General features: G+C 41.9%; 1 protein-coding gene across 1 annotated transcript in view; it reads right to left on the bottom strand.

The window, feature by feature from the left end:
• sspo (SCO-spondin) overlaps nt 1-13,357 on the bottom strand; it is a 77,840-nt gene extending 64,483 nt beyond the window's left edge. The window contains exons 1-23 of the mRNA XM_061093604.1: nt 13,305-13,357; nt 11,391-11,600; nt 10,552-10,634; nt 10,285-10,455; nt 9,969-10,192; nt 9,638-9,740; nt 9,042-9,200; nt 8,728-8,813; nt 8,350-8,475; nt 7,859-8,015; nt 7,498-7,750; nt 7,262-7,403; nt 7,033-7,165; nt 6,452-6,624; nt 5,787-6,005; nt 5,511-5,676; nt 4,261-4,519; nt 2,334-2,544; nt 1,547-1,641; nt 1,211-1,467; nt 961-1,095; nt 678-880; nt 390-517 (exon numbers count right to left, since the gene is read on the bottom strand). Coding sequence (XP_060949587.1) covers nt 390-517; nt 678-880; nt 961-1,095; nt 1,211-1,467; nt 1,547-1,641; nt 2,334-2,544; nt 4,261-4,519; nt 5,511-5,676; nt 5,787-6,005; nt 6,452-6,624; nt 7,033-7,165; nt 7,262-7,403; nt 7,498-7,750; nt 7,859-8,015; nt 8,350-8,475; nt 8,728-8,813; nt 9,042-9,200; nt 9,638-9,740; nt 9,969-10,192; nt 10,285-10,455; nt 10,552-10,634; nt 11,391-11,600; nt 13,305-13,357 — 3,746 coding nt within the window. The remainder of the gene's footprint in view (nt 1-389; nt 518-677; nt 881-960; nt 1,096-1,210; nt 1,468-1,546; nt 1,642-2,333; nt 2,545-4,260; nt 4,520-5,510; nt 5,677-5,786; nt 6,006-6,451; nt 6,625-7,032; nt 7,166-7,261; nt 7,404-7,497; nt 7,751-7,858; nt 8,016-8,349; nt 8,476-8,727; nt 8,814-9,041; nt 9,201-9,637; nt 9,741-9,968; nt 10,193-10,284; nt 10,456-10,551; nt 10,635-11,390; nt 11,601-13,304) is intronic.
• Between the last annotated feature and the right edge of the window lie 1,052 nt (nt 13,358-14,409).

The raw sequence follows: 14,409 nt of genomic DNA, 5'->3' as shown, positions 1-14,409 counted from the left end.
TTGTACCAAACTATATTGAAACAAAGATTTATGAATGCACTTGTAGCATTTCTGATCTCAGATCATGAGTTATTCTGGAGTTTGAGGGCCCACACTTCAAAAGCACAATAGCCTAGTAACCAAACAGGGTCTGGGACTACCAGAAGACCACAATCAACTGTTTTAAGATGGTGTGCAGACTCATAGGAAGTTAAAATATAATAAGTATTATATATTAATATACACAGGGGCTTGGATTTGTACAGCCTTAAAAGTTACAGTTACAAGTAGCTCACCCTGGAGTTTCAAGTGAAAATACATTTTCAGGTCAGTAACTTTGTGCAATGTGAATACGATACATATTGGATGACACATTTTGAAAAGATTTTGTGTGTCGACTAGTCACTTACCCGCAAGCATCAAAGACACACCAGTCATAATACTGCTGGAAGGGAACCTCAGCGTGGCACTGAGAGAAGAGCTCCTGGCTGAGGACTGCACACTTTTTCCTGGCCCATGTCACTCTGTGGGGGTTCAGCTAAACACAACAGAGAGAGAGCAGGCAGTTTTTGCAATTTGCATCAGGAAGATAAAGGGAATCACATGATTTAAAATAGTTTAAAAGCGGGTAATTAGGTCCAAGTTTACACCTCATTCAAATATCAGTGTTTGTGTGTGCATTTCTGTGTTGAACGTACAGCGCAGGGGTCTCGGAGGTCCTGATCTGCCACGTCAGGGCAGGAGGGGCTGACCTTCCAGGAGTTTCCGAACAGCTCAGCTGTAGACTCCACGATGCCCTGCCGTGTTGTGAAGTCGTTCTCCGTATCACCATCAAAGTTTCCGCACAGGCCCCCGACCCGACCCCTCAGGTGGGCAGCCAGGCGCACATAAAGCCGCATACCTGGAAATAATTATATCTGCCATAAATTTCGTGAATAGTAATTGGTGAATTAAATTGTGAAAACCTAAAGTTAGTCCTACCGCCATCCCAAAGCAGAGTGACTCCGAGTTGAGAGGAGAGGGACACAAACAGGCCGACTCTTTCCAAAGACAGACCACTGCCACTGTAGGACTTTGGTAGAGTAACAGGCATTCCGTTCACTGTCACAGCTTTACCTAAAAGATAGAGACAATAGCGTTTATTTCAAGCAACTGTTTCCTAAAGCATAGTCCGCGGTACTCATGAACCCCGACCTGCCATCCCCCATAACGCTCCCCCCATCCCTCCTACCTCTCAGCAGGTGTATGATGGTGTTTCCCAGACTGAGGGTGACTGACTTTGTGCAGGTGACCCCAGTGCTCCCACAGGGCACGTTCTCCGCCGTGACACTAAACAAACCACCTGTCTCCCTCGCTAGGACGTACTGGCAGTCACCCAGGAAAGAGAAACAGCGGCCATCGAAGGTCACATAGTGGGGATCCCCCGTTGCCACGCACACGCCGGCACAAGCTGATTGGCCGCAATGCCAGCGGCGCTTCTTACACACACTAAGGCAGAGAATGAAGAGCAGTTGAGATAGTTACACTCTGCAGTGATGGGATGCATTGAGTCAACTGCACACGTTACCATGTGTTGCAGTCTTTGGTGATGGTGTCGTTGCTGTAGTAGAGTCGACCATTATGGTGACACGGGCACTCGTCCGGCAGAACACAGCGATCACCCTGCAGGAAACCGGAAGACATCATGTCATGTACAGGAGTCAGAATTCCATTTAGTTACTTAATAGTTCATGCTTTCACCTCTTTAACCTTTTGTCCGAAGATGACATTTAGCCCAAGAAGAATTAAATAAGATGACAATAAAGCAGAATTTAAACTGCATGTTTTCGATACAAATGTGCTTTTTTTGTCTGTATTCATTTTACACATCGATATTTTCAAGATTTAATGACATATTTTATAATTAACTATAGATGTGTGGACCAGATTTTAAAAATGTTTTTCCCACTTACTTTAACTGGAATCTGAATCTAATCCTATCTCTGACCACAAATAGTTATCTCTGCTATGTCCGGCGAAAACCCGACTTTAAATCTAACATCAATCTATAACATGGAACACGTAGAAACTGCGAATTTGGCTAGTGTGGTATATCGATAGTTCTAAGTACTGCTACACACAAAAGAGCTCTTAGCCCAAGACAAGGGGACAGCCTCCAAATACACCGATCAGCTTTTCCTTTAATTAGTTATATTCTTAGTAGATCTATTATTGAGGTGTTATTAGTAGGGATAGTACTGTTTTAGTATAGTTAACTACTCTATCAACCTCTTTTACAACTGCATAGCTGATATTGCTAGCTCACTAATAAAAAAGATATCCATTCACAAGACCAAATTTGAGTTTTCACCCACTAGGAGGACAGTTCCCTGGGGACAGACACAACCAGACAGTGGCTCTTTGCAGCTCGAAAGTCCGGATCGGGGCCCCTGCTGTTGGCCAGGAGGATCCAGGCTGGAGCAGGTGAGGAGGCAGGAGCGTGGAGAGTAGACCAGAGAGCCTGGACATGGGTTCACCTCCTCACAGCGCTCCTTGGTGCAGTTAAACAGCCCCTGCTCACACACACTGTTAAGGGAAGGGGGGAGCAAAGTGAGCATTGAGATAAGTTTCTCCAAAAATTAAGACTTTGTGCTGAAATGTCAGCAGCAATTAAGTCAAACAAAGTTGAATGCATGGTCTGTAACTTATAAAAAAGTAATACATAAAACAATATAAAATTGACCTTTAGCATGACAAAAAAGATATGCTTGGTCAGTGGAGTTTACTGATAATAATCTCTAAAGAGTAGTTGTAAAATATGATGAGGCAACATGAGGTTATTTCACCAGATTCAGGCCAAGGATTGCAATTCAAAGTAAATGGATATACTGTACCTCATATTGTATATAAGTGTGATAATTATCTAATCCAAATTGATAAATTTCCACATAGCAATCAATCAGGCTAATGTTCAGTGCAGGGACAGCAATTAGAACATGATGATAATGAGTTAAGGAAGGGCAAGAGGGCAAGAGACTTGTGTAAAATCAGATTGACACACGTTCATTCAGCAGTCTACTCTGCGACAATGGCGACAGTCCAGAGAGTGAGGATCTTCGTCGTATTATGGTGAAGAGACACAATGAAATCAACCTATCCTGAGGCAGGGAGCAGGAACATAGAGAGATTTCATTAGAGCTCTAACACCACCAAGGACTCACTGTGGTGACGTGGTGGGCTTCAGCCATTTAAACACACATTATAATCTTTGAACGCCAGGAGTTTAACTTAAACCTATGAGTACACTATTTTCATAGATATCGTCTTGAATATACGTCCTCTCTAACATGGCAATACAATCATATACAAAAAGTACAATCAAATAAATGATAATTTATCAAATGATCATTATTATTATTGTTTTTGGGTGTATGTACAATGTCCTTTTGTGACTTCCGCTAAAACGTGCGCTAAATGTGTATTAAGGAAGGGTCAATAATCTTGTTTCTGCTTCTAATATAAAACATTCGTCCACAAACATATTTTTGTCACCGTCCCTTGACCTTTATATTGTCCTCAAAATACTGGGTATTCCATAACAAATGTCTATTTCAGAGATGAGAGGCTGTGTCAGCACATGAGCCAAGTGGTTTAGTCACTTCATGTGATTAAGGCTCATTCAAACGTACCAGAGACAAAGCCATGCCCATGTGCCAATATGTTGTTGTAGGTACATCAAAGCTTTGTTCTACCCACCGTAGAGAAAACATGCTTAACTTCTCAGATTTTTATCAAATCTACCACAAGATAAAAGCAACATGCCTTTTTTATGGTTAGCTGTAAAATATAATTCATGCATCTGGGTCTTAAAGAGCTCGCACAGAATGAACCTCACCATCATTTTTCTTTTTGACAGGCTTGGTGTGTCACCTTCTCTGCACTTGCAGGAGAGCGTCGTCTGTGCAGCAATGTTAATATTTAACCCAATTGAATCCAAGAGTCAAAAGAGTTTCTCAGCTGAACTAAGCGGTGTTAAGTTGCAACAAAAGCTTTTTAATCTTTGTAAATCCCAAATTTCAAACCAAAACGTTTAACAATTTCAAACCGAAACATAATATTTCCAACTTGAAAAAAAAAGCTAAAAATGTCATACTAATAAAAGTAACTAAAATGCTATGTTTCTAATGCAACAAATTAAAACACAAAATGTCTAACTAAAAAAAGGAAAACCGAAAAGTGGAGCCAGGGAGAATATGAACAATAAGGAAAAATCCCTGTCACAAGTTCTTCTGTTTAACATACCAGGTGTTACAGTTGTTCTGAAGGACAGCACCGGGCTGGTACGTCTTGTCCTCTTGCACACATGGGCACATGGCGATGGGAACACACTGGCTCTGGTGGTCCTGTGCTAATCCTGGCGGGCACTGGCAACCTGGAACACACATCTTTAGGCCCCCTCCACCACTGTCATCGCAACTCCAGCTCTGCCGCAGGTCTGAACAGGAGGCTCCACATGCACGACCACACTCCTGGTACACCTGACCGCCTGAACACTGGACCGCTGGGGAGAAAGCAGAGGAGCAAAGGTTTACAAAAGGGTAAACAAACTTGGTGTAATTTGTGATTCTATCTTAAAATGTTAAAACCTAAAAGTGACTTAAGTCTGCTGAGAGTTTTCTAATGGAAATCGCCTTTGAGGTTCTCGTTTGAGAGTTCACGTACTTTCCGATTAAAGCTTTGTAGCTCACTGCACTTTGTAGCTGTTGTACTTTTAACAGCACAGACATCACAATTGATGCAAGCCTCCTTTCCTTAACATATTTTTGAGAAAAGTTTCATATTGGCCTTCAGGTTGGCAGAATTTAACACCAGCCTGGATGTTAAATCAAGTCTTGTAAGTCCAATCAAAGTCTCTAAGTAGACAACTCGTAAATTTATCAGTCACTACATGGAAAGCAATGTTCTGATATGAACTCTTATGCAGGTGCAAACACATGACTGGTTCAAGAAGTCACAATGTAAACACAAAACATTTTGAAAAACTATTTGTTCTGCTCATATTGGCAATGGGGTGCTGAGAAAAAAGATACCAAACATTGTCATCAAAAACATGTATAACTTGGCAAATAAAGTCAATAGTATTCAAAATACCTAAAATATACCAGGATTCTTTAGGGCTTGCCTGGTTGAGCCACTAGTCTTAACAAGATAACTCCATGTTTTCACCAATTTCTGATTCAAATGGTAAATGGTATTTTATATAGTGCTTTTCTCGTCTTGATGACCACTCAAATATCTTTCCATATAAATTGAATATTCCAATAGCAAATCATGTAAACACCAAAAGTAAAATAATATCTTATTCAGAATCAGGTCAATGTTCAGAATATTGTTGTCCATGTAAATGTAGTCACTGATATCTGAGCTTTACCAAATGGCGGATCTTCCCCTGATTTCACAGCAAAAGACCCCAAATTACTGTGGACACTTCTCTGGACTCCACAATGATGGATGTCCTGGATTATCACTTAACCAGTGTCCTTCCTACTTACGGCAGAAGGTGTGGTTGCGCCATTGGGCAACAACGTTCTCCTGAGCGCAGTGCCGTGCGTAGGCAGTGAGGACGGTGCAGTGACAGGCCTTCTGTGGAGCGCAGCCGCAAACCTCTGACAGGCAGAGACGGAAATATGGCTCCCTCTCCACCAGGTCATGACACGCCTGCAAGATCCCAGAGGGAGGTGCATAAGTGATAAAAAGGGTGCAGGCAGATAATAGTGAATTCACCACTGACTTATGTTTCATGATGTCACATGCTTCTTATACACTACCTGAAAGATAGGGCTGTGAATAATGGAGCACACTGTCTCTGCATAGTATCTCCTCTGGGTGTAGGTGGTGCAAGGGTCAGGTGGAGCTCCTCCAGGTAGAGTACAATGCTCTGATGTAAACTTCCCCGCAAAGGATGACACGCTGTTCTCCACGTCTCCTTCTGGGGTGGTGAAATCATCATGCTGGTTCCAGGTCAGCGTTCCACAAAGGCCACGCACCTTGAATATAAAATTGAATACACACAGTGAGATTCTTTTCATTGTACATTTTAAATTCTGACCATCTGGAATCCCTACCCTGTATTTCAATTTAGTGTTGTCTAATTTAAGACTAAGGCCCAATCCCATTTCACCCCTTAGCCCTTCCTCTACGTTTTGAGGGTTCCCGTGTAGGGGTGGGCTGTCCCAATACCTGTTGGGACAGAGAGGTGGGGCCAAGTGTTAGGGCTGTATACCTTCGAAAAGAAGATTTTTCAGACCCACACTTAAAACCAAGGGGTACCCAGAATGCCTTGCGAATCATGTTAGTATGCTAGATATCTTTTTTTGCATGATAATCACGTATTTTCACATAATTTCATATCACACCAATTTCCAAAAGGATAATAAACCAAACTAACCCATAAAAGTACTCGTGAATAATCTGTATGATATGTAAAGGATACCTTGTTTGCAAACCCGGGCTGCAACATGACCAGGGCCAAGGGTCCATCTAGATACCAGAGCAGCTGGGCTCCAAAAGTCTGGATGAGGAGAAATGAAGAGGAGGCTCTCCGCACAACCAGGTCTCCTGTCACCAAAGGTAACGCCTCTCTCTCACCATTCAACATCACTGTACCTGGAAGTAACCGGATCAACCATAACAAATCACAAGGCAGTTAATACATTTAAGTTCTTGCAGTTGGGGTTAGGCTCCCTAACTCCAGGTCAATAACTTACAGTCATTGATTTATTACAATTAAATGTGTTGTGTGTGCATGTAAGGACTGAGTCTAAGAGTTCGGTGCTAGTGATCAGATGTCAGGTTACAATGGTTTGGGTGTGCTTGGAACAGCATATCAAACCCCTGACATGGAAACCACCTGGAAAACGCAAACAATGCTGGCCCAAAACAAAATAGTGGTGACGGCTAAGCTGAAATAAATGGGTCTGACACGCAACATGTTGCCCAGGACCAGAAGGAGTCAGATGCCTTTTTCATGCCTGAAGTTATAATATCTCAGATCAGTGTGTTTGACTAACTTACCAGTGTCTGTGATGGTGACTGTGGTGCGGAGTGCTGTGACTGACATCTCCCTTAGACAACCCAGGCCTCCTCCTCCTCCTGCAGTACACTCCCCACAGTGCACCTTCACCACCAGCTTCCTGTCAACAAAGTCCTGAACACACAAAGAAGAAGTGGCCACCGTAAACACAACTGTCCCTGAGGTCATAGTTAATCTAAGAGTGTGCATGGTGTGTATTTTATGTCTCACCTCCACAGCAGTGAAGGGACAGTCTCCACCCTGCAGTGAATACCTCTTTTTGTCAAAGGTGGTCACCTGAAGCGCTCCCATCAGGCTGCACTGGCCAGCACACTTCTCCCCAGTACACTGCCACTGGCCTGCTCGGCAAACACTGGAAGAGAAGAAAGAGAAGAAGGGTTGGTGTTAAAAGGAGCTTAGAGGTAAGAGAGGTGCAGGGAACAGTCAAACACACATTTCTCCCTCACCACGTGTTGCATCTCTGCTGTATCCTGTCCCCTGACTGATATGTGCGTCTGCGATGGAAGCAAGGACAATCGTCTCTTTTTAGACAGAGTCCTTGGTGAAGGTAGAGGCCCGGCGGACACTCACAGCCCCCCACACACTCTTCCCTACACTGGCCAACGGCTACAGCTGGCCCTGGGGGCTGGGGAGATGCACAGCTCGGGGGACAGGAGGACACACAGTCTGAGAACACCTGACCTCTGGCACAGACACGACCTGCAGAGACAGAGATAATAGAAAAAACAACAAGACATTAAGTATAGTCCGTCTACTTGGAAGCCTCCACAATCTGCACCAATAGCACAATTTATCCTATTTCATTACCACAAAGGGTGTCGGTCCTCCACATTATAATCACATGTTGTTGGGCGCACTCTCTGGCGTAACTGGCCAGAGTGTCACACACTGCCCCATCCCTCTCTTTGGGTGGCAGGCTGCAGAAGAGGTAAAGACAGGTGTCCATGTACGCTGCTGGGTCCAACTGAAAGACACAAACAAATAACGTGAAAAAGTCCTTCTGGGGTGATTTAAAAGAGTCTCCAAATTCAGAAATATACAAATATACAAAAGTGTCAGTATTCATGATGTAGACTTACTGAGAGGTCAAATCTGAATTTTTTTTTTGGGGGGTGGGGGGGTGTTCAAATCTGTGAGACAAATTTCTAGTAACTGTTTTAACAACTGATTTCTAGTACATAATTTACTTATAAGTGTGTATTGTTTTACAGATCATCATACTCTCTCAGAGACTTCTCTCAGAGAAATTTGATCCAAGAAGCAAGTGGTTTTTATCCCACGTGAAAATGGTGCCTCACCCGAGAGTGGCAGTGCGAGAAGGGGTTTTCCAGCAGTCGGTGACACACAGATTCTGCCTGCTTACGCAGAACAGGGTCTCCTGAGACATCACAGCTGTGACCAAGCTCAGCCGCATCGCTGCAGCCCTAAAGGAAGCATGGAACACAACAGACACAATAACCATCTATTTTAAATACATTGTCACAAAACTTTGATTTCACACAAAATAAACTTCCCTGTACCATTAATACAAACATTATTCCGCACATTTTGGGGATTATTATAGCAACATAATAACAATATGATTGTTTTCAAGTATCAAAATACATCATGAAGAAAAATAATAGTTGTTAACAAAAATGTATACTGTTGTAAAAAATACTCATTCAGTGCATTACTTCATTCTTCTGATCAGGAACTTTCCATGAGTTGCCGAAGCTGGCAGCGAACTGGGACAGAGTTCCACCCATTGTGGTAAAATCATCTATACAAAGGAAACAGGATGCAGATTGTCTACAGCTGATTGCTCATCAACAATTAATACTCAAAACCAGTTTGCAATGCTTTATATACGTCATGTGGAATTCACCATTGATAGTCAAGTGTCAACCAAATCAAGAAATTAACTTGGGTGACTGTCAGTGTTTCCAAAAGTCTGTGTCTTAGGTACATTAATTAAGATTGCAGTATAGTGTGAACATGCTGTTCTCACCATCAGGGTTGTTGTTGTAGACTCCACAGAGACCCCTGGTAGCTGAAAGGTGCCCAGCGGTCACTGTCAGGTAGACTGTGTTGGCCAGGTCGAACTTCACTCTCACACCCAGGCCACTCTCAACAAACACAAAGTCCCCCAGCCAATGAACACTCACACCTGTACAAGGAAGAAAATATCTGGTGTTTCTGCTTTGCTGCAAAATATTGTTATTGAACACCCATCCATGCCTCTTCCAGGTACAAGTGACCAACACTAGATAGTTCCATCTTATATCAAACCTCATCTGAAATGGAAGGATCTAAAATTCACAAGGATGAGCCCAGTAACTAACATAGGTACGTTGTGGAGGAACAATCACGACATGCTTGATGCAAATTTGTGGTTGAGATATGAAAAGGAGAATATCATCTGCATAAAGTATTGTTTGAGTTAAAAAACTGTGTAGTTACAGTCAGTATGTTACTGTCCCATTACTCCGGTTCCAAATGACTTTAAATACAAACCAACAATCTCTGATTTGACTGATATTACCTGGTTAACAAAAAATTGACTGGATATCAAAAGGGCTTAAGTGACAGCTTAAAAGAGTTTACCATTTTGGAAAAGTGGATCTCCGATTGCAACAGGAAGGTTGTTCAGTGTTAAGTTCCTGTGTTGAACTGAAACCAAATCTAGACCCAGCATCATCCTCAAAGCCTGAAAAAAACAGCCACATGTACATAGACGTACAACACACATATAAAGTAAAGTCAGTTATTACCAAATATTTCCATCACACACAATGACAAATAATGTCAACGTCAAACTGGATTCCGCGAGCCCCAAACTAAGCTTCACACGAAGAATAGAAAGAATAGGCAAAATGGCAAAATCTAACCCTACTTTATCAACTTCATCTGCAGCAGGATCTGTCTTGTTTCATACCTTACTGCAGTCTCCTCTCCCATTACAGACGGTACTGATGTAGACTGCCCATGTACCATCAGTAGATGATGCCAGAAGGTAAGTGCAGGTGCCCTGGAAGTGGAAGTGCTTCCTGTCAAAAGTGCGGTAGTGGGCTCCACCCCAGGACATGCATGTGGCCGAACCCAGAGGCACCCTGGCACTACCCAGCAGACCGCTGCGCACCAGTGGAGAGGACTGGGAGTCTAGAGACCAATGGGTGAGGAAAAGTAGCACTGTTTTTGTAATCCATATATGAGTAGTTAAATATTCTGTCTGTGCATATATGTTTTCTGACCTGGAAGGAGAGTGTAGGTGCAGGACAAGCAAGTCTGATCAGAGGCATTTCTCCAGCTCAGTCCCCACAGGCTGCTGCAGCAGTGCTCAATGGACATCAGGGACGAGTTGTGAACTCCAGGGAACTCTGCACAACTCCACGTAGAATAACACTGACCATGCACACCCACACCTGGGAGAGGTAAGGTTTGAAAAAGAATGGAGGAAGAGAATGCCTTGGAGAATAAATGTAGTACATGGAACTGGTGTGTTGGTTTCTTGTCCTCACCTTCAGAGCAGCGTGGGCCACTCCAGCCCTCACAACACGCCTTCACTGTCTTGTTCACTACCTGGCTCTCCATCTCTGGAGGTCTGAGGTGGACAGAACCATCAAGTGAAATGTTATTATGTTCTTGGTATTGTTCGGTTTCATTCAACTGCGATACGGGTAACTGCATTTACATTCACCTCTTGGATCCTGTTGTACCTTCCAAAGTACAAAATGTACTCTAGGTGACAAAATGTACCTTTAAAGAAAACCAACTTCTTTTAAAAGTTTTGAAAAGGCATTAGTTCCTGAACTGCATGTCTTGTCAGTTTATTTCATTGGGTAGATTATACTTAAACATGGCTTCCTTTTACTTTCACTTGACCGCACCCCACCTGCACTCATGCTCTTACCAGCCAGCAGGAGTCACTGTTGAAGGGACAAGGACATGATCCCTCACCATATTCCCACCACCACAAATTTGAACCTTTAATACAGAGATCCCACTATACTACTGTTAAGAAAACCCATTCTGTCTTCCAAAATATGGAATCAGGGGCATGTAACACAATAGCATGGGGATCTGGTCCCAATAGCCTTGCCCTCTCTTTTACACAGACGTCAATACAGCTTTGTGAATACTTCTGCTGTTGTATAATGGTGTAACAACCCTGCCATTTCTTGTTCATAACTTTCATACAGAGCCGTAAAAGCGAATAAAGACACATTCCAATCTCGAGCAGACTGTGTAAAAGGAGATATGTGTGGTAGGGTTTTTAATCTGATCTATAACATTGAGCAATACCCCCTTTACTGAACTATACACACCTCTTCTGACAATTATTAAACTCTTTACTCACTTGTACAAGAAGCAGGAAGCCTTGAGACCCTGTTGTTTGTAGTAGAGTGCAATGCCATCATCACCTCCATGCTTGAGGCGCATCCTGTCCACATCTAACCTCCAGTCCTGGGTGTTGTACTGATACACCTCCGAACAGCTCACTTCAAGCTGCAGACGTGGAGACAGAACTCGCTCCACTCTCTCCTCCACTTCATGCTCACACCAGTGTCTGGAATATGATACAGAGATTTCATTTCCTTTCTACGACCTATTGACACAAAGACTGACTCAAGTGCCTTAATTCCACAGTTATGATTAAACTTCTATGGGCAGAAACTGAGAATCAGTAACCATGTTGTAATATGACAATATGCGATGCAACAAATCCCTTATTGATATGAAGTTAGCCTTATAGCAGATATAATGACATATTATATAATTCAATGAGTAAAAGGTACTTGATTCAAGGTCCCAAAATCCAGGACTTTAGTTCAAACTAAATTCAGAGCACGCCAGTTTACTGTATAAATACTGTAACAAGTTGGTCAGTGGGTTGAAAATAATAAAAAGTATAAATAAATTAGCACTGATATGATAATGTTGGCAAATTTTATTTCTCTTCAGCAGTGGTGTATAAAGTACTTGAAAGCCATACTTGAGTAAAAGTACAGATATCTTACTTGAAAGTGACTCTGGTAAAAGTAAAAATCACCCGTCAGAAAATGACTTGAGTAAAAGTCTTAGAGTCGCTCATATTAAATGTACTTAAGTATCAAAAGTATCAAAACTACCAAAATTAAAAATGCTAAGATCTTTTTATAGGCCTATAGAGACACAAAACAACCCCAAATTGTTCTCTTCATTATTTATTTTAACTGACTGAAAAATGATAACAACACTATATATATATTGTATAATTTTACAAATTTTGAACCCGAGATGCTGAGGTTAAAATAGTATCGGACAAGTGCATCTGAACTTCTAGAGACAACAAAGAATCAATACAACAGAATAAACAAGTGCCTCTTGAGTCTACCTAAGAACACTAATAGACCAAAGTATATCCACTAAAAAAGTTTGTAAATATAACTAAACATGGAACTTTCATCAGTGGCAGGAGTGATACACAATGCCCCTTATGATAACTCAGCAACGGAAAACTAGGCACACAAAATAAGATAGTTACTATTTTGTTAACAGCCTGGACAGTGCTAGTACAGAGAAGAAAAAAACACTGGACACAGTCTGGTTTTGCTGCCAAATTTCAGACTGAACAAGGAAATAAATAATTGAAGATCAATGTTTTTTTTAATGCTAAATTACATCTCCAAAATACATCCAATTGAATATCTTAAGGTGCAAATTTGGTTACAGTATTTTGGTGACATTATTTTGAAGTTTATAAATTATCAGTGTCTTGCTTGACGGCACTTCAACACTAACCTTTTGTGTCTATAAGCAGTATTTTGTAACTGCCTGTTTATCTGACCGCCAGCTTGACCACGCATCTACATGTAAGCCTGTTTATTTATCATTAGACTATCTTCACTGAATGGGCCTAGTTTGTGTTTATAATTTGTTTTCAGCAGGGTGACAATACACCTGTAGGGTATCTTGCCTGTAGGGACAGCAAAGTGAAGACACAACTCTGCTTGAAGTTGTACAAATTAGCCAGTTTGTACAATACATATATAAAGACTCAACAGCTTCTAAGTTGTGTTGAGTCAGCATAAAGGGCAACTAAGGATTGAAATTGGCAATATACAGATATATAATATCTTTGCAATATCTTTGAACAAAGTATTTCTACTTCGTTTCTTCCCACCACTGCTCTTCAATGTCTTTCTCACTTTCAACATTGTTCCCTTCCCTTTTGCTCCTTCTGTCTAAAAACATACTTAATCTTGTTCTTTCTGGTCTCAATCACACTCACCCCATTCCCATCACTGTCTGAAGTCCAAGCAGAGTCAGTAGTAGTGTCTTCATGGTCCTCTCCTATATATTTGTGCTTAAAATTCCTGTAAAGAAGTCCATAAGCAAGTCCATATCCAAGACTGAATTCCTTGAATTCGACATATTATTACAATCCAATCTTTATGCTATACATGCCCTTACCTTTTAAGTGCTTATTTATAATTCTTTGGATTTTGGCCCCAAAAAGTAATTTTCTGTCACTTTTCTTTATATTGCTCTGTCCAGCAGTTTGCAATACAATCCACAGTGAAGTGATGATTTGCCTTATGGAGGGAGCGGGACCCCAGACCCAGGGTTTTAAATGCGGGGGGTGACTCATGGATTGTACAGTAGCATCTGACCCTGCTTCCATTGGACATAAGTGGCAATGTCACAGCTGGAAGAGCGAGCATTGGCCACCGGACCTGTGACGGACACATCTTTTGACCTCACCCAGTCAAACATTACAGGACGCAGTAGGTGACTGCGGGGGTGGTGGAGCCTCAGCCACAGAATAAAGAGGTGTTTGTCAGAGCCTAATCCTGTAAAGAGACGCTTTTCGGGAAGGATGATGTGGGAATTTATTCAATGAAGCGTGTCAATAGCCGTGGGGACTGAAGCCTTTTAGACTCCCACCCACTATACCAAGTCTGACCTTCTGACCCCAGAGTGAGGAGGCTCAAACACAGCTGTCACCAGAGTACACTTTAGACAGAGATGAGCGGAGAGGAAGGAGAAGCTACTGTTTCAAGATTTTAGCTTAAATAGTATTCAAGCTGTGTCACAATTGACTTCTTTAGTTTTTCCAGCAAAGCTAACTTTCCATTGCAGCCTTGGAGCCATTGTGTATCTTTAAAGAAATAGCAAATGGCAGAGTCAGCGTGTCAAGTCTTCATTATAATTTATGAGAAGACAAGTGAAAAGAGATGTCACAAAGAAAGAAAGGGAGCTTTTATCTGTAGGTTATATCAAGTGCCCATGGGCACTAAATAAAATTATATGTGGTCAGGTACATTGAGGAAAGTGACCTAGATTTTCCTGTTGTTAAACCAGCAAAACAAGATTTGGACACGCCCCATGCTTGC

This window comes from Limanda limanda, chromosome 20, assembly GCF_963576545.1.
Source record: "Limanda limanda chromosome 20, fLimLim1.1, whole genome shotgun sequence".
Classification (NCBI taxonomy): domain Eukaryota; kingdom Metazoa; phylum Chordata; class Actinopteri; order Pleuronectiformes; family Pleuronectidae; genus Limanda; species Limanda limanda.
Note: the sequence above shows the minus strand (reverse complement) of the source record. Positions and strands in the feature narration are given on the sequence as shown.